Source organism: Schistocerca cancellata, chromosome 2 (genome assembly GCF_023864275.1).
Source record: "Schistocerca cancellata isolate TAMUIC-IGC-003103 chromosome 2, iqSchCanc2.1, whole genome shotgun sequence".
Taxonomy (NCBI): Eukaryota; Metazoa; Arthropoda; class Insecta; order Orthoptera; family Acrididae; genus Schistocerca; species Schistocerca cancellata.
In genome coordinates this window covers 698,118,342-698,139,283 of record NC_064627.1, presented here as the reverse complement: position 1 = coordinate 698,139,283, position 20,942 = coordinate 698,118,342, and the positions used below count along the sequence as shown (strand labels likewise).

The 20,942-nt window shown below is 41.3% G+C and overlaps 1 protein-coding gene across 2 annotated transcripts in view; it reads right to left on the bottom strand.

The window, feature by feature from the left end:
- LOC126162475 (protein brunelleschi) overlaps nt 1–20,942 on the bottom strand; it is a 272,584-nt gene that overhangs the window by 80,602 nt on the left and 171,040 nt on the right. For both annotated transcript variants that reach the window (XM_049919012.1, XM_049919011.1), the window contains exon 14: nt 7,582–7,694. In XM_049919012.1, the coding sequence (XP_049774969.1) occupies nt 7,582–7,694 (113 nt within the window). The remainder of the gene's footprint in view (nt 1–7,581; nt 7,695–20,942) is intronic.

Sequence of the window (20,942 nt, the reverse complement as noted above, 5' to 3'; positions counted from 1 at the left end):
TACAGCTAGAAAAAGGAAATGCATTCCAAAAGCTAGCCAGGTTCAGTATCTTTCATTTGAGTGCCTATGTATGATGCAGCTATTCAGCCTTTTGGTGAATTATCTCTCTTATTCCTAAATAATTTGTAATTTATAACCAGAGCTTTCTGTACATTATTATACCACATGGTAGCTCTGTTTCATCCAAATCTCATGTCGTCCATCCTTAGTCACTAGCTCCTTTATTTGGCACCCCACCATTATATATATATATATATATATATATATATATATATATATATATATATATATTTTATCTTACATTCTTCCCTCTCGTCTTTATGCCACAATCTGTAATGGCCACGACACATGTTGTTGCATGTGACTTTTGTCACACCCTGCAGTATCAGCCACGTCCATTACAGCAGCTGTGCGCGCAACTCCTTGTACCATGCGACCCCCCCCCCCCCCCCCAATTACAGCATAACACTTCCACCAATTCAATCCCCGCCCACATATCACTCCCCATTTGTCTGTCCTTGTTTCCTTTTATCTCTTAAATGTAATGGCAAATAACACATGATAAAATTTATTTCATGTGCTTGACAATATATTATGTGCGATGAGATGTACCCCAGTCACAAAACTAGCCCCTTCTGCCAACACAATTCCTTTCACTCCTTACACCCATCAACTTTATTCAACTCCTACTATAACCACATGACACCTTTAATCGCCACTTCCAATGACAACTTCTTTCCCCAGCACTCCCCCCCCCCCCCCTCCTCATCCCTTCCCGCCCATCCCCTCCCCAATGGAACCCTGCTCTATTTATCTGCACCAATTCAGAAAAGTTTCCGTATACCTAGCTAAAGCCCTCCCCTATTTCTGGATGCCTCCCCCCTTCCACTATGACCTACATCTTTTCAGACTCTGCCAATCCCTTCCCCTCACCTACCAGACTCTCCAAAAATGGGAATCTCTTAAACACTTACATTCTTTGTGCAAAATACTGTTACTATGCCATCTCCACTACCTACACCTCATTGCTCAGACTGAAATCCTGACACTCCAGCATGTAGAAGAACATACCAAACAACATTTCCACAAGTTATCCAGCCTGAAGAAATCCTACTCCCACCTTAGGGCACCACTATCCACCCCCATTCCACCCACAGTGTTCCTCCTCATCAACCCCTCACAGCACCCACACCCTGCCTAGCTGACCTGCTGTCTACAGTGGAAACACTTCTTTGCCATCAACCCCTCCAACCAAAGCCAATGCAATCCCAACTCCGAACACTGCCGCACCAATCATACCACCAGCCAATCATGAGCCTCCCACATTCCCACCTAAACATCCCCTGGTTACCTTCCAGGACTTCCTAACGTCTAACCTGCTCTCACCATGCTTCACCAGGTCCCTCCCTAAGAACAACAACCTTTCAACAAAAGAAAGGACTGTGCTACACAACACCCTCCCAGCAGCCAAAAGTTCCACCACTGCTGTGATGATCCGGAGTCACTACCTGGCAGACGGTCTCCACCAGTTGTGTGAAACCTCCACCTACACGCTCTGCCAGAGTGACCTCATCCCCAGAAGTCCAACATAACCTCCAATCCCTGCTGAAGTCCTTAAGCCTTCCCAGAACCTCTCCCCTGAATCCATCTCCCTGCTCACCCCAGCAACAGCAAACCTGCTTCTACATGTTCACCAAACACAACAAACCTAACATTTGTGGGTTCCCAATTATGCCTGGTTACAGTATCCCTGCTGGAGGAATCTCAGCCCTTGTTGATCAGCATCTCCAACCAATTGTCTAAAACCTAGCCTCCCACATTAAAGATACCAACCACCTACTGCACTGGCTCTCCACCATCCCCACACCTTTACCTCCTGAATCCCTACATGTCATGGTTGATGCAACCTCCCTATACACCAACATCCCCCCAAGCCCACTGCCTTGCTGCAACTGAACATTACCTCTACCAAAGCCTTGCATATTCCAAATCCACCACTTAATTCATCATACACTTAACCAACTACATTATAACCCAAAGCTACCTCACCTTTGAAGGGAAGATAGACAAACTCGCGGCACAGCCATGGACACCCTTTTATGCCAACCTATTCAGGGGCTTCCTAGAGGAAACATTCATAGCTTTCCAAAACCCCAAAACCCTGGTCTGGTTCATGTGACATCTTTATAACCTGGACCCAAGTCCAGGACACCTTATCCTTATTCCTTCACAACCTCCACATCTCTCGCAACCACTTCACCTGATCCTCCTCTACCCATCGTGCCACCTTCCTAGATGTTGTTCTCTCCTTTCAGATGGCTCCATCCACACTTCAGTCCACATCAAACACCCCAATCACCAACAGTACCTGCACTTCGACAGCTTCCACCCTTCCCACACCAAAAAATCCCTCCCATACGGCCTGGCCTGCCAGCTTTGCTGCAATCACTGCACAGCATTTTACATTGGTATGACAACCAACCAGCTGTCAACTAGAATGACTGACCAGCACCAAACAGCTGCCAAAAACAAGGTGGACCACCCAGTGGCACAACATGCAGCAGAGCACAAAATAGATTTCAATGACTGCTTCACAAACCGTGCCATCTGGATCCTCCCCACCATCACCAGCTTTTCTGAGCTGCACAGATGGGAGCTATCCTTACAGCACATCATTCGCTCTGGTAACCTTCCTGTCCTAAACTTAAGGTAACTCGCTGCTCCCCATCCACTACCCAATAGTGTGTGTGTGTGTGTGTGTGTGTGTGTGTGTGTGTGTGTGTGTGTGTGTGTTTTTTCCTACAGCTAGAAAAAGGAAGAGCAATCCAAAAGGTAGCCAAGTTCCACGCCTTTTGTTTGTGCAACTATTGAAAATGCAGCACTTCTGCCTTTTTGTGTGTCATCTCCTTTATTCCTAAATAATTCTTAATTTTCTACCAGTTTTCTGTACATTATTAAAACACACAGTCTGATGATTGTGCTGGTATTTTTTTGAGCTGCACCTTCTTGATCTGTTATTCTTTCAATACAGGAGCAAGTGTCTTTGTGAGTAGGGCTACGCTACAAGACTTGTGTGTGCTTGCTGCATTTATCATGCTATACTTGTCATGGCCTTGTATAAAATGAGTAGACTTACCCATAGTATAGATACCTTAGGCACCTAACTGGAGAAATATAAGACCTAACTTTAATAAATCCAGTTATTGCATATTGTGGTAGCACTGGAGAAGAAAATTTGGGTATTAAAGTACGAGTTTTTTTCCGTAATTATTCACCTTTTACCCTTTTCTTATGCACTTGCAGATATATTTTTGGGGAGCTCTGAAATTCACAAGGACTGTATGACAACACTGTACAGAAAAACACTTGTTCAATGCTGTATCTTGCCCAATAAGAACGGTTCTGGAAATGGTGAGTTAATCCTTGTTGAGAGGTTATAAACAGTTTAGACTGAGGAATAATTTTTACCATTTGCTTCTTTACAATACATAATAAACCTGAAAATATTGTGAAATGGGATAAAATCATTTTCCGGAGTGTACTAGCATCATGTCAGAAGCATATATGTCGCTGTATGTGTTTCCTGTCATGAGTACAGAGATGGCACCCTAAAATGTTACGTGCATCTTTTTTTGCTGCATATGGACTATCTTTTAGATGGATTGTAGATAATAGTCCTTGTCAAAACATGGTAAGCATGGTGAATGACTTTCTGCAGCATTATGACATCATATATATAGGGTGAACAGTTCACTCTCTGGAAATCCTCTTAATGATATTCTAACAACAAAAATCTTTTTTTATTTATCACTGATATTCTGTATGTCACTGGCAGGCAGATACTAGACACAGTAACTGCTGCCCATACCTCTGTGCCTGTTTTCAGGTACACCAAGTATTGCCCACAGTGAGTGGTTACAGGTAGATTGGGGCCATTGTCATGTGTGATAATAGTGGCTGGGCACTTATTCCAATGCACACTGTCACACTTCATGTTCTGTTTCACAACTCTAATATGCCCTAAATTATAGACAAAAGTGTACCTTTAATTTTGGAGATGCTTTCTCCATCTCTATTTTCTTTGAGATCTAAGTTCACTAAATGTACGCAGGACACAACTCCCTCTCGTAAATTAAGGATACTGTGATGCTCAGCCATACTCGAAGTATTCCCAACCAATTTGTCTTTCTACAATTGTGCAGTTTGCTGGGAAATTGATGTTTCTATTGAAAATGCTCTATTTCTAATTCAGTCTACAGACTTGAGTATTTTTAAAATACACTGAAACCTTGTTGAATGTAAAATGACAACATTCTGAAAGGAACACTTATCCAATTTTGAGATCAGAAACATTATCCTAAGCATTAAGTGATCTGTTATAGTTCAATGACATAACTGCATTACCTACAACTACTTATGTCCTGTCACAACAGAAATGATTTTAGAGGAAGAACTAAAAAATTTGTTACCACAACCAAAAGGAAAATAAATGCTGGCTAAGGCAGAATACCACACAAAAACATAAAAAAACATTACAGGTGTGAGAAGTAAGCCTTTTTTTAGGCTAAATATCTTATTCAGGCAGAGGGGTCCAGGTAAATGAAATGCCTTGCACAAAATAAACTTGTTTTAATTACCTTACCACAGTGCATCAGAACATTAGAGGACTAAAAATGATGTTAGCAAACTTCTTACCTTTACACAATGTAGAATGTCTAAAGGAAGTTGATGTATTATGTCTATCTAAAAGCAAGAATCCACATATAAAACATGCAGGACAATAAATTAGTTGGGGAAAATCTGGAGAAAGGAAGAGTTGTCATGTATGTGAAACATAACCAAAATTCCAATGAAAACAATCAATTCTTGACACAATAATTTAATTGGATTGATAGCAGCAGCACAACACACACATAATAGAAGGTTGTAATTAGGCAACTTTTTGGAGCCAGTGGCTCCTCCTTCAGGCACAAGAGTTGAAGGGGAAGGAAGAGGGGTGAAGGAAAAGGATTGGGGAGGTCTACGAAAAGGGGTAGATTTTGGGGAAAGTCGACCAGAACCATGGGTCAGGGGAGACACTGCACAAGATGAGAAGGAAAACTTTCCTTCTCATCCTGTGCGGTGTCTCCCCTGACGTGCAGTTCTGGGCAACTTTTCCAAAACTATCCCTTTTCCTAGACCTCTCCAGTAATTTTCCTTCACCCCTCTTCGTTCCCCTTCAACTCTTCTGCCTGAAAAGGGAGCAACTAACTCAGAAAGCTTGCCTAATTACAACCTTCTTATAAGGGTGTATTCTGCTGGGATAAAATACATTTTTCATCTATCCAATTAAATTATAACCAAAATTCCAATTTATTAATACCAGTAATTTCTGCCAAGATCAATAACTGGAAGAAAAGAAGTCCATTAACTTAGTTTTTTTAGTCCTCTAATATTCCAATGCATAATGGTAAGGAAATTCAAACAAGTTTCTTTTGTGCAAGGCATTTCATTTAGCTAGACCTCTCGTGAACTGCTGCTATTGGAAAAGTTACTGATAATGTTACACATTTACATCTCCACTGCGAAACTTTCACAAAACAGATGTTAATCAGTGGAGACTTTAACATTAATTTTCTGTAATGGAAATGTTACTTAACACTTACAACATGTAATGTGTTACTGATCTTCCCACCAGAGTTACAAATATAGCAGTACACTAATAGCCAACATTTTTGTATGTGCACACTTCATCCATGATATAAATGTTTGTCTAGCAGTTAATGCCCTCTCTGACCACGATGCACAACTAGCCATGCTAAACAACTAACTGTATAGGATTACAATGAAGTGGTATCATGGAACATAGTGTAATTAATGACCATACAACATAATGTTTCAAGACAGACTTAAAGGAAGCTGACTGGAAGGATGTGTTAATTGTGACAAATGTGATTTCCAGATTTAATGTATCTGTAGGCGGGTTTCTACGAATCTTTTAACAGCTGCTTTCCCAAGAAAAAAGAAGTATGCTACACAAAAGACAGCAAAAAAGCCCTGAATTATAAAAGGAAGAAAGTAGCATGTTTAGAAAAAGAAATTGTTTTAAATGATTATGAAACCAGAGGACTGATTTCATTACAAGAAATATATTTCTGTTAAATATATCACTGTTTTCAGGAAAGTGATTTTTTAAAAAATCAAAAAATCATTGTGTCCCTGAAATCAATCATCCTGATAATAAAATTAGATCTATGTGATCAGTAGTTAAAAGAGAAACCAGGAAACCAGTTAAGCAGAGGATTTCATTATAACAAAAGCTAGACAAACAATAAATGATAACAGTCAGGTAGCCAATGTATTTAATAATCATTTCCTCAAAATATCTCAGAAGGTTGTCAGCTGAAGGGATAAGGCAATAGAATATATTCAGAATGCAATGGCTCGTGCATACAGATAAATTACAATTAACCCATGCTCTGCCAAATAAATTAAGAATGTGATCAATTTCTCCAATCAATACTCAAAGGTGACAGTACTTAAAAAATACATATGCAACACATCACAATGACAAGGGATATTTCCAGAAAGACTGAAGTATGCTACTGTCAGACCACTTTACAAGAAAGGTAGTAAGACAGATTAATAATTACAGACCATATGGATTTCAAAAGGGTCACTCCACAGAACATGCTATTTGTCAAGTCACAAACCAGATTATACAAGATTTGAGTGACAAAATATTGCCAATTGGTATCTTCTGTGACTTGTTAAAAGCTTTCGTTTGTGTATGTCACAGTGTTCTTGTAAAGAAGTTCAAATAGTATCATATCAGAGATCTTACTGGTAACTTCGCTTCATCCTATCTCACTACAAGGTATGCAGAGTGTCCTATTACAAAACTCAGGAAGCACCACAATGAAACAGCAAGTTCAGGATGTGAAAAATCACTACACATATATCACAGTGATCAGTATGGGACCTGCTATAATTCTTGTTAAATACAAATGAACTTCCATCATCAAATATTTTTATCTGCTGACAATGCAAGTATTATGATGAAGCCAAACGGAGTAATTTCAACACTCATAAACGTAAATATTGTTTTCTTGAAATGAATAACTATTTCTCTCCAAATGGACTGCCATTGAATTTAGATAAAACACAACACATGCTATTAGTACTGCAGATAATATCAGACTTTGAAGATGAAAATGTAAAAAGCTGGCCTGCTTTTACTATGTTCATTCACTAATGTCTTATTGCACCACATTCTGGGGTAAATCATCACTGAAGAAAGATGTGTTCATTATACAGAAAAGCACAATAATCTCCTATTTGCAGCTCTTTCAACAATAGTGCATACTGACGACAGCCTCACTGTATATTTACTCTGTGTTTGATGATAAATTGAGACACACACAAACTAGGTAGCATTTTATCAGCCCACTTAAGCATTCTTCATAAACATATAAGACAACACAAAAATGTCAAGTGACACACATTTTAAGTGCAAGATGGATGTTGTACAATTATATTACACAGTAAAATAAGAATATAATAATTCATTGATTTTTCATTAGAGTAAATATCAGACAGTACCTGCATTTGAGGTAAAGCTGGAATTATGTCTACCGAAAAATGTGTCTGAGGGAATCCTGCTATATGACGCAACCTGCAGTTTGATTTCACACCTAATGTGTGAGTAGAATAACCTGCAAAAGAAAAAAGGGGAATAACTGTATTGTCGTTTTTATTGCTATTATGTAAAGTTGGAAAGAGAAAGCTGGTAACTATCAGACTGCTGAAGCAGGTTCTTTCCTCTTCCTACCAGTGGCCAATATTTACTGTTATAATATTTCCATGTAAAACACTGATGAAAACCAGTAATTCAGTCATATTAGTTTTTTTTTTTAATAAGATTTCATATAATTTGAACTGTCATCAACATTGGTAGCTCATACAAAATATTTATGTGCAGATGTCTTTTCCAGATCAGCAAAACAAACAACATATCATGCAATATGCATTAATAATGTACAGCACTGAAGCTGATCAACTGACTGACCTATTCTCTTTGAGAGATTTTGTTAATGCAAAATTGGAGGAATTTTTGCAGCTGTCTTTGTTCTGAAACATGCCCGACATTGTTAGTGAAGCCTCTTAAGGTTTCTGCTGAAACTCTTTAGTCTATCAGTTACTTTAGTTACACACTGACATAAGGTCCTAAGATCATAAACATGTACATTAACATTTTTTTTCAATTCTGATTCAGTTAATCAAAGTTCCTTATCATTTCAGAGAGTCAAAAAATGTATGAATGCTAATTATCACAGAGACATGTCATATTTTGATGGAAAAATAGCTCAGAGCACTATGCGACTTAACTTCTGAGGTCATCAGTCGCCTAGAACTTAGAACTAATTAAACCTAACTAACCTAAGGACATCACACACATCCATGCCCGAGGCAGGAATCGAACCTGCGACCATAGCGGTCGCTCGGCTCCAGACTGTAGCGCCTAGAACCGCACGTATTTTGATGGAAAATTGACAGCACAATTAAAAAGCTCTGCCTCTCATACCAAACAATAATGTTATGTTCTACTAATGGTTTCCAGATTACCAGTAGTCTAGGCTAAGCTGCACAATTTTAATTTACTCCTCTACTATTTCAACATGAAGTTTAAATATACTTGCATATTACACTAGACACAGTCAAATTAAAATAAGCTATTACACATAAAAGTGAAAGCATCAAAAATTTTGTGAAACTGCCAAATCCTTCTCGGAATTACCATGTAAATGTATCTTAACAGCTACATCCCATCTAAAAACCATTTTGAGAATATTTTACAGCAGAAGTTGAGCAGTACAATATTATAGTAGTTCTCACACATCACGGTCTCATTGTTCTGATTGATGGGGCAGATTATAGGACTTTTCCATTTTACACAGAGCTATTTAGTAACCCAAATGGTGGTTTTAATATTTGGATCCTCATAATGAGTGATTTGCCTTCTTCCTAGGTGAATTCAATGTTATTAACATCTTTTCCTTAAGTTCAGTTCTTCTTGAGTCACTGTTATCTATATCTTGATCTTTTACAGTGTTTTTGTTTTATACTGAGAGCTCATATTGTGTTGGCTTTGAAAATAAAACAATGTTGTTGGCAGTGGACAATTTAGTAGATTTATTAAGCACTCCTTTCATATATTTGCGAAAGTTGTTTATAAAAACCTCTCCATATCTGTTTCTCAGGAATTTCTGGTCAGATTTATAACTTGTTCTCAAAGATGAAATCTTTCTGTACATGACTTTGGTCTTTAATTCCTGAAAATATGCTTTCGATACCACACTACCTATAAATTTCCTTTTCTTCTCCTTACGATAACCTGTATTTCTCAACATGCTCACACAAACACTACTTGAAATTCTCAGAAATATGTGGATTCTGGATTGTGTAACTAAACACTGGCTTAGAGTAGCAGATGTTCTTAATAAATACTGTCATGTATCATACTGCTGATAAGTTCTGCAGGGATTGAAATAATCATTTTAAATGTATAAAAATTTTCAATGTTTAAATGCTAATTTTGTCACTGTAACAATCATAACTTCTTTCATGAAGTTCATTTTCTCGTCACCTGAACACCCCAGATACCCCAGCTCATATACGCAACTGTTAGAAATTAACTTTATGGAAAACTTTCCCTGAATACAATGATAAAAAAAAGCTGAAGACTAAATGCTAAATCATATCAGCACACACTCTGCTACAGAGTGAAAATCTCATTCTGCTAAATCATAATAACTTTCACTGAAAGATGCAACCCAAGTGCAAAGCTTGAGATGAATTAGCAAATGTATATGCAAAATTAGCAGTTTCAGGAAATACCTCTGATGAGTTCAGTAAGTTGCCAACTGACCATGACCAGTTTGGAGTCACTGCTTCAACAACCTACTGTTAGCCAGAAACAGTTTCAAGTATTCAGGGGTGTTGTCCAAATGCTGTTTTTGCTCTGCATATGCTCAAGATAGTTTTAGACTGGTGTTCAGACTATGACTGATGGCTCTTAGAAGTGGTGATAAATTTTATGGGTTGGATCAATCTCATCATCTCTGATGCCCTTTAGATAACATAAGCCTTTCCATCACAAAGAGTAAATTCATTTCATAAATAAAGGAAATAACAAAACGCAGCTAATTGAGGCGACCATATAGATAACATATTATTAAAACATTTACTTCAGAACTTAGTCCGGAGCATGGAGGACAGAAAGAGGGATGTGCCATTTAAGTTAGGTTCTGTCTGCATGTGAAATGGAATGAAAGGAAGCAATGTTTGAGAAGGAGTGAGGCAGGGCTAGCCCCACTGGTGATTAATCTGCATATTGAGCAAGATGTAAAGGAAACCAAAGAAAAGTTTGGAGAAGGTATTAAAGTTCAGGGAAAAGAAATACAAAGTTTCAGGTTTGCTGATGACATTTAAAAATGTTAGATACAGCAATATCGAGTATAGATTTAAGTGTCCAGAAGTCATTTCTGAAAGTATTTGTATGGAGTGTAGCCATGTATGGAAGTGAAACATGGACGATCAATAGTTTGGACAAGAAGAGAATAGAAGCTTTTGAAATGTGGTGCTATAGAAGAATGCTGAAGATTAGATGGGTAGATCACATAACTAATGAGGAGGTACTGAAGAGAACTGGGGAGAAGCGAAATCTGTGGCGCAACTTGACTAGAAGAAGGGATCGGTTGGCAGGACATGTTCTGAGGCATCAAGGGATCACCAATTTAGTATTGGAGGGCAGTGTGGAGGGTAAAAATTATAGAGGGAGACCAAGAGATGAATACACTAAGCAGATTCAGAAGGATGTAGGTTGCAGTAGGTACTGGGAGATAATGAAGCTTGCACAGAATAGAGTAGCATGGAGAGCTGCATCAAACCAGTCTCTGGACTGAAGACCACCACAACAACAACAGAGACAGCAATGGACTTGGAAGAGCATTTGTATGGAATGAACATTGCCTTGAAAGAGGGAGAGATGACCATCAACAAGTGTAAAACAAAAGTAATGGAATGCAGTCAAATTAAATCAGGTGATGTTTACAGAATTAAACAGGAAATGAGATGCTAAAAGTATTAGATGAGTTTTGCTATTTGAGTGTAAAATAACTGTTGATAGACAAAGTAAAGAGGATACTAAATGCTGACTGGCAATAGCAAGGAAAGGATTTCTGAAAAAAAATCTGTTGACATGAAATATAAATTTAAGTGTTAGGCAGTCTTTTCTGAAGACCTAGGTAGTAAACTTGCATTGAATTGGAAAGTGGATGACAAGCAGTTCAGACAAGAAAAGAATAGAAGCTACTGAAATTTGGTGCTACAAAGAATGCTAAAGATTAGATGGACACATCATACAACTAATCACGAGGTAACAAATAGAAATACGGAGGAAAGAAATTTGTGGCACAACTTGACTAAAAGGACGGATCAGTTGAAAGGACACATTCCAAGAGATTAAGGAATCATCAATTAAATAGTGTAGGGAGGTGTGAGGGGTAAAAATTGTAGAGGGAGACCAAGAGAGAGATACAGTGAACATGTTCAAAATGATGTCGGTTGTAGAGTTAGAATAGATATGGCTTTCACATATTAGAGCAGGATTGACAGCTACATCAAACCAGTCTTCAGACAGATTACTAAAACAACAACAACAATTACTACTACTATGACTGCTGCTGCCGCTGCCGCCACCAACAACACTGCATATAATGCATGACATTTTCTCTGCATAACCCCCCCTCCCCCCAAATATTACTGTGACAAAGTAATGAGATCCATTTTTTCCTCCCTAGGATGGCGATCTCACAGCCTGCTACCACAGGCAGTGTGTGACTTTGGTCTTTCCCCACCATAAAATGGCTCTGAGCACTATGTGACTCAACTGCTGTGGTCATCAGTCCCCTAGAACTTGGAACTACTTAAACCTAACTAACCTAAGGACATCACACACATCCATGCCCGAGGCAGGATTCAAACCTGCGACCGTAGCGGTTGTGCGGTTCCAGACTGTAGCACCTTAGAACCGCTCGGCCACCCCGGCCGGCCTTTCCCCACCATAACCGCAAGCGGTATGCACCTACACTGTTTCAGTCAGGTACTTGAAGAGTGAGGTCTTGTGCTTGCTTCTCGACACAAGAATGGAATCTCAAAATATAGCACTCTCTCTCTCTCTCTCTCTCTCTCTCTCTCTCTCTCTGTGTGTGTGTGTGTGTGTGTGTGTGTGTGTGTGTGTGTGTGTGTGTGTGTGTGTGTGTGTGTGCATTTGGAAATGAGATTTTACTAAGGGCACAAGTGTTTGGATGGCACAAAAGATTTTCTGAAGATAGAACCAATGCTGAAGATGCACATTGAAGACGAAAACTACAGTATGCAACCATTAACAGCACAAACAAGTGAAGTGACAACACAGCCAAGGTGAGTGAATGTGTGAAAGCGGATCAAAGATCGACCATAAAAATGATTGCAAATGAACTGAACATTAATTGAGAAATTGTTCACCTGATATTGGCTGAAAATCTGGAACTGAGAAAGTTTTGTACCAAAATGGTTTCCAAAACTCATACACAGCAACAAAAAGACCAGACTGTGGCAGCAGACCTGTTGGGACAAGTGGAACTGAACCCAGAATTACTGAACCAAGTTATCACAGGTAATTAAATTTAGTGTTTCCAGTCTCACCCTGATACGAAACATGAGAATTTGCAATGTTATTTAGAAGAATCTTCAAGAACAAGGAAAGCACATACATTAAAGTCTTTGATTCCACGGATATTGTGCACAAAGAGTGGTTATCTGCAGGTCAGATGGTAAACCAGAACTACTATCAACAGGATTCTCAAAAGACTTCAAAATTAGATCCATTGTATTCGTCTACACATTGCTAACAACTGGAACCTGCATCACGACAACACATCATCCCATACTACCTGTCTGCTATGCAACTTTTGGTGTCAAACTCCACTGCAGTGCTACCACAACCTCCATATTCACACAACATGGTCCCCATGTGATGTTTTTCTTTTGTAAAGTGAAGGCAGTCATTAAAGGACACCATTTTGCAACAGTACAGGACATCTCAATAGCTGTAACAAGAGCTTTTGCTGGTGTACCAGAAGATGAGCCCCAGAGGGCACCAACAACAGTCACCTCCTAGCATACGTCTACATATGCAGGCTAATCTCAGGAACTACTGTAGGGATTTTGATCTGGTTTTCAATAATAGATACAATTATCCACGAGAAAAGTTATATATATATATAATTTATAAATATTTTGTACAAATTTTCTGACTTATGACGAATTAAACTTAAGCTGCGAAAATGATGCCACAGCCACCTACTGAACAGCAGACATCACAGACAGAGCAGTAATGTCGAGTGTTAGCAGCAAGTGTGACCTATTTTGTATGTGGTTTGACAGTCTAGTGGTAGAATGTTTCGCTAGGAACAAAAAGGTTGCAGGATGGAACCCTAGCTGGGTCAGCTTTTTTCAATCTGCCTTTTCACCTAGCATTCATCTCTCAATGATGTGGAGATTCCCCTTTTTCTAGTTTCATAATTGGTTAGGAAGATGCAAATCGCTTAAGTGACATCCAATTTATTGCATTCTTTTTAGAACAACTGTCTAGTGAAAAAACATGTGAGGATGAAAACTGTTTTCAATTATTTGTGTTTTAGTGTAAAACACAGCATGGGATGCAGCTTTACGTCAATTATATACAGAAAGTATGCAGCAATGCAGCAAATGCCTCAACTTTATGCTTCCTGCTTTCCCCAAGTCATAGATGCAAACATGATTTTTTGCATGGTGGGACAAAAAGTAATATTTTTTGGAAACTTTCAAATTATACAGAAGACTGGCAAATGAATATCCACTGGAAAGAAAGGGATTTAGGCTTTTTAAAGATCATAAAGCCATGGGCATGATCTTGACTGGAATACATAAATTTCTTGCAGATGAATACATAAGATTTTGAAATCATTCTACAGATGGTTCAGAGAAACATTTTGAAATATAAGCACAATTTCAAATGGCTAATTTCTGCTTCCCTCAATTACCAGTCACAATTCGCACCCTCAGTTGACTACAAATTCTTTGAACAATAGGCTGCAAGGAACTTAACTCTGAAGTAACATAATAGTGAGAAAAACATGTGAATTCAAAATATGTGGTGGGTTTCTTTATGCTTCAAGTAAAACATTATCCGAAGAAGTGCTTCAGCAACTTTGCTTTGTTTCCATACAGTATGTTCTTTGAGCAGTGCAGCAAATGACCCAACTTTCAGTTTCCCGATCTCCCTGAATCAAACGTACATGTGGACACAACTCTTTGCATGGTATGGTGAAGAAGGGTGTCATAAAGAGTTCACAACAAAGAATTACAGCAATGACTCAACAGTGCATCACAGTGCGTACTAAGCTTCACAAGAGGAGTGCTGTAACATGAGCTAGACATGGAGGTCCCATGTGTTTTTTCTTATTTCTTCTTTTATTTGTCCCATGGCAGCCACCCTCCGATACATATTGAAACACACACACACACACACACACACACACACACACACACACACACAATACATACATTGGTTGTAAATATGCTTCCACATCACTACAAATGCCAATTCAATATGGAAAATATGACAATCACACCTCCAGACAACTTATCTAGTGTGTGCTGTTTACATTGCATAAATTATATGATACTGATGATATTCACTTCCTTATTGTTGTTCTCCGAATTTTATTCATGGCCCCCTAATACAATACGCAATGCCAGTCAATATGCCTGACCATAAATACTTAATGGTATGCATACAAAGCAGGGCTGGGTCACAGGTAGTTAAATAAAATAAGAAATTTATATGCAGAGCACAATTAAGGGATCAGGTGAGATATAGTACGCAATAGACATATGGTAACATATTTTAATCAGACATTAATTGCAATTTTAATTGTAATTTGTGTGTGATACAGTATGATATTTTACTGCCTCAACTCTTTACTTGAGGTTTACATGGAATTTACATAGAGCAAGGCACCATGTGGCTATCATAATAGTGAAACAGTCATTCTCGCTGCCCTCTAATGTTGTGTGTGATCACCTCAGATGGCCAGTACATGTGCACACCTGCATGGCATGGACAGTATAAGGTTATCAATCAGTTCTTGAGGGATATTTGGCTATTCTTCCATCAGTGCAATATCCAGCTCTGCAACCACTGTGAAAGATGCTGGTCTGGCTACAATGCGTCTGCCATGCACATCCCAGACATGCTCAATTAGGTTTAAGTCAGGCAAACATGCTGGCCACTCCATTCGTTCAATTCCCTCAGCTTCAAGCAAGTTGTCCACCATTGCAACTCTGTGGGTACGAGCGTTATCGTCTACCAGAAGGAGCCCATCTCCAATGGCACCATCGTAGGACACAACAAAAGGTTGAAGGATCTCATCTCTATACCTCTGAGCAGTCAAAGCACCATTCTGAATGGCATAGAGGTCCGTACATCTGCCAATGCTGACTCTTGCCAAACCATTCGTCCACCACAATGAAATGGTGATGTTTCCTGCCTGTAAGCAGGATTGTTCCGAGTTCCATGTTCTCTCCAGATGAGGGAAAGACTATTGTCCAGCTGAACACAAAATCCTGACATGCCTGAACAGCACCTGGCGCCATTCATTGCAACACCAATCCTGATGTTCCTCCACCCAGTTTCTACAGCCTAAATGGGTCGTGTTTTTAATGGGACACACACCATAGGTATCCTTGGGTAGAGGCCACATTCCCAAAGGTAATTTCGGACTGTTTGTGTTGATACTGCGTGTCATGTTGCTGCCTAGAGGGTGCGTTGCAGCTGAGTTGCATTCAGCCTCCTTTCTCGATGGGCTGTTAACCGGAGATAACAGTCATCTCTTGCTGATGTTACCCATGGACAACCTTGGCCTTGCTTTCTTTTAATGGTTCCTGTCTGAAATAATGTCCAGGTCCTGGGAATTACACTTTCGGACACTAAAATAGCTGCAGCCACCTCCCTCTGTGTCAGTCCTGTTTCCAACCATCCTATGGCTCTCCATGCCATAGCTTCGGGTAAGTCACATTGTTGTTGCATTGCATTACCTGCTCACTACACTATCTGAACCCAACTGCTTGTGTAATTCGTTTGGTAGAGTAAACACAAGTCAACACCAGCCCCCTATGTAACAACTTTCCATTATTACCACTATCTCGGTGACTGTAATAATGTTGCCTCCACTCCTTAGAACTGACAGAGACATCACACCATTTTAATTCATTCTGCCAATGACAATACTTGAGAACCTAGGTATCTCAACTGATCCCTAATTGTTTTCGCCACTATATTTTACTTCCTTGTTGAGGTGTTGCAGTCCAAGTCCTACTGCAAAAGATCTACAATCCTGTAAGCAACAAGCCCTGTATTTTGACAAACACTTTTTTTTTCAATATCTGGCTTTTTATTTTATAATTTGTATGGCCCAACTAAAGTAACAAAACACTCCTTTATTACATCAAGGAGCCCCAGATATTGCTCTCTTAGTGTAGTCAATGATCCTTTAGACTTTGTGTCATTGCAGTGTGCTATCTGAACCATAAAACTCATTGTAATTGTAATGTAAATTTTTGAAATGTGTCCTGGACACTGTTACAACGTCAAGTTTAACACATATATTTCAGAACGACACAACACATGTAAGTCACAGAGTAAGTTGACAAGCAAGACATGTGTACACGTTAGCATTCGAATGAGCACTGAGTCCCAGTCTAGCGGCCGCTGCTTGGCTGGCCGCTTAGGTGGCGCAGCTGCTGCATGGCTGGCAGACAGCGCCGCACGTAGAGGACACGCGTGATTGTGCGGCGGCACTTTGAATGATCGGCGAGTCACAACACTTTTCCCCCCTTTGAAATTGTTGCACTGGTCTTGATGGAGGTGTCCTGGAGATGGCTAATGTCCATAGGCGTTGTTTGACTCGCCGAAAAGTCTCGAGGAGGAGGCTTCCCGTACGGATGGAAGTGTCCCCGATGATAATGAGTCGAAATGACAGGAGACATAGGGGTCGAATCTGCTGGGGCTCCATGCACCAATCTGCCCATTGCGGCAAGTCCAGTTGATATGACAGGAGACATGGGCGATATGTCGGCGTCCGTTGGAGAAGGAGGTGAGTAGATTTGCTCTGACAGAGGATGGTCATCCGGTTCCTGCATGGGAACGTCTCCTGGTGGCGTCCGTTCTTGTGCTGGCATCACGATGACGGTGAGAGGGCTGCGTTGTGAGTATTGAGAGATGCCAAGATCCCGAGCGTCAGGTAGAGCCATGATGTAGCGGCATTCGGAACAGGCGTTGCTGGCACACGAGGCCGAAGCTGGTCTGAATGACGCACTGCAACATCCGTGTCCGTCTGGATTTCATACAGGTGTCTGCCACGGTGTCTTAAGATGCGGCCTGGGCTCCATTTTGGCCGCTTGCCATATCCCCGTACTCAGACGAGGTCGTCGGCGGTGAACCGGCCAAGTGAAGGCACCCGCGGCCGTGAGGTGGAAGGCCGCAGAAGATGATGCCGGGCTGTGGTCGCCCATGGGGGTGAAACGGTAAGACACCAGAAACTGGAGAAGCACAACATCAGCAGCAGAAGAAGTCAGAAGTTTCCGCATCTCAGCCTTAAATGTGCGGACCAGTCGTTCAGCCTCACCGTTGGATTGTGGATGGAACGGCGGGGCTGTGACATGCATAACGCCGTGACGAGCACAAAAATCCGCAAATTCGGAAGAGGCAAATTGCGGACCATTGTCAGTAACAAGAGTCGAGGGGAGGCCTTCCAAAGAAAAAATGCGTGTGAGAGCACTGGTGGTTGCTGCGGTGGTAGGCGACGTGCAACGGACAATGAAAGGAAAGTTAGAGTAGGCATCAATTACGAGGAGCCAATAAGTACCTAAAAAGGGTCCCACAAAGTCAGCATGAATGCGCTCCCAGGGCTCCTCAGGCGAAGGCCACGGTGACAAAGATAACTTCGAGGCAGTGGCCTGTGACACACAAGGGCCGCAGGCAGCGACCATGTGTGCTATTTCAGAGTCGATGCCAGGCCAGTACACATGACGGCGCGCCAGAGATGAAATTTTGAGCCATAGAGAAAAACATCAAACTTATGAAGAGCATAAATAATGGCCAAAGCTTCTTTCTCAATTTGAGAATACTTTTGTTGGGCATCCGTGAGCGTTTTGGAGGCATCAGGAATGGGTTGTTCCTAACCGTCAGAAAAACGGTGCGCAAGAACTGCACCGACCCCGTATTGAGAGGCGTCTGTGGCAAGAACAAGATGTTGGCCAGGTCGATAAGTAGCCAGGCACGGGGCCTGTTTCAGCACAGTCTTCAGTTTCTGGAAAGCCGCTTTGCATGACACGGACCAGTGAAAAGGTACGTTTTTATGCAATAGGCGATGCAACGGCTGAGCCACCGAAGCCGCAGACGGTAAAAACTTGTGATAGTATGCTATTTTCCCCGAGAAGGCCTGCAGTTCCTTAACAGATGTAGGGCGAGGAAGGGCATCAATCGCAGGGACAGTTTGCTGAAGCGGACGAATACCATCCCGAGAGAGTTGAAACCCCAAGTACGTGATAGATGCCTGAAAAAATTTTGATTTCTGAAGATTACACTTAAGACCGGCAGTCTGTAAGACATGAAAAAGTGTGCGGAGATTTTGAAGATGTTCTTCAGTGGTGGAGCCAGTGACAACAATGTCGTCCATGTAATTGATACACCCAGGGATAGGGAGCAATAATTGTTCCAAGAATCGCTGAAAGATAGCAGGGGTGCTAGCAACCCCGAAGGGCAGCGTTGGTATTGATAGAGGCAGAAAGGCGTGCTAAGGACCAGAAACTGCCGGGAAGCAGCATCGAGAGGAAGTTGATGATAAGCTTCTGACAGGTCAATTTTAGAAAAATACTGGCCTCCAGCAAGTTTAGTGAACAGTTCTTCAGGACGGGGCATAGGGTATGTGTCGATGAGGCATTGAGCATTTACAGTGGCTTCGAAATCGCCACAGAGATGAATATCACCATTTGGCTTAGCAACGACAGGAGAGGACCACTCACTGGAAGTGACAGGAAGCAAGACCCCTGAAGTAGTGAGACGATCCAACTCCCATTTTACCCGATCACAAAGGGCCACAGGAATGGGCAGAGCCCGAAAAAACTTAGGCCGAGCAGTGGGTTTGAGCATGATATGATCTTCAAAGTCGTTTGTACGGCCTAACCCAGGAGAAAAAAGGGACGAAAATGTCGTTGACAAGGAGTCCAGTTGAGCATGAGCATAGCATCAGAGACAATATTGACAGAGTCATCTATAGAGAACCCAAAAACGCGAAAGGCATCGAAACCAAAAAGATTTTCTGCGTTGCTCTGGTCGACCACAAATATGGGAACAGTGCGAACGACGGATTTGTAAGATACCTCAGCATTAAACTGTCCCAAGAGAGAAATCTTCTGTTTATTGTACGTCCGTAATTGCCGAGTGACAGGTGACAGGAGTGGAGAACCCAACTGAAGATACGTCTGAGAATTAATTATAGTGCAGCAGAACTGGTATCCACTTGCATGCGAACATCGTGACCAAGGATTTGGACAGTGAGGAATAACTTCCCTGAAAGGGAAGAAGTGCAGTCGACAGACAACACAGAATCAGAATCAGTGTCATGTTTGCAAACGGAAGACACATGACCTTTCTTTTTGCAATTGTGACACACAGCCCAACGTTAGGGACAATCCTCGCGTGAATGTTTCGTAAAACACCGCGGACATTAAGGAAGTTGCCAGGGGTTTTGCTGCAGTTTCTTAGCGAGTTGTTTACGGCTAGGCTGGGGCTGCACGTGGGAGCGCACTGCGGCCATGTCGGCCAGCGGGGACGCGCCGCACGCGTCGTCAACAGTGCACAGAGGTTGTATTTCCCCAACATCACCCCACACCTCTATTTGCGCCCCAGCGGCACGAGAAATTTCAAAAGACTGCGCAACGGAGAGAACTTCATCTAGAGTCAGATTCGCTAACTGAAGGGCACGTTGCCGAACTTCTTTGTCGGGCGCCGACCGGATAATAGCATCCCGTACCATAGAATCGGCATAGGATTCTTTGTGAACGTCAGTAACAAATTGACACTTTCGACTGAGGCCTTGAAGTTCAGCAGCCCAAGCGCGATAGGATTGATGTGGCTGTTTTTGACAACGATAAAAGGCAACACGAGAGGCTACCACATGCGTTTGCTTTTGAAAATAGACAGACAGAAGTGAGCACATTTCAGCAAAGGACAAAGACGCAGGATCCTTCAGAGGAGCCAATTGCGACAACAACCGATACATTTGAGGTGAAATCCAGGAAAGGAACAGAGACTTACATGGTTGTTCGTCCGTGAAATGAAATGCCAAGAAGTGCTGTCGAAGACGTTTTTCATAATCCAACCAGTCTTCCGCCGCCTCGTCATAAGGAGGAAAAGGAGGTATAGCCAACGACGAGAAATGCCCCGCATTTGACGCCACGACGAAATCGCGAATTGCATTTGTGAGAAGCGTTTGCTGTTCAAGGAGATTTTGCAATAGTTGCTAGACAGTAGCCATGGAACCCTGTGGGTCAATGGTGAAAACGAAAAATCCACTACCTCGTCGCCAATTGTTATTACGTCAAGTGTAACACATATATTTCAGAATGACACAACACATTTAAGTCACAGAGTAAGTTGACAAGCAAGACATGTGTACACGTTAGCATTCGAATGAACACTGAGTCCCAGTCTAGCGGCCGCTGCTCGGCTAGCCGCTTAGGTGGCGCAGCTGCTGCATGGCTGGCAGACACGGCCTCACGTAGGGGACGCGCGTAATTGCGCAGCGGCGCTTTGA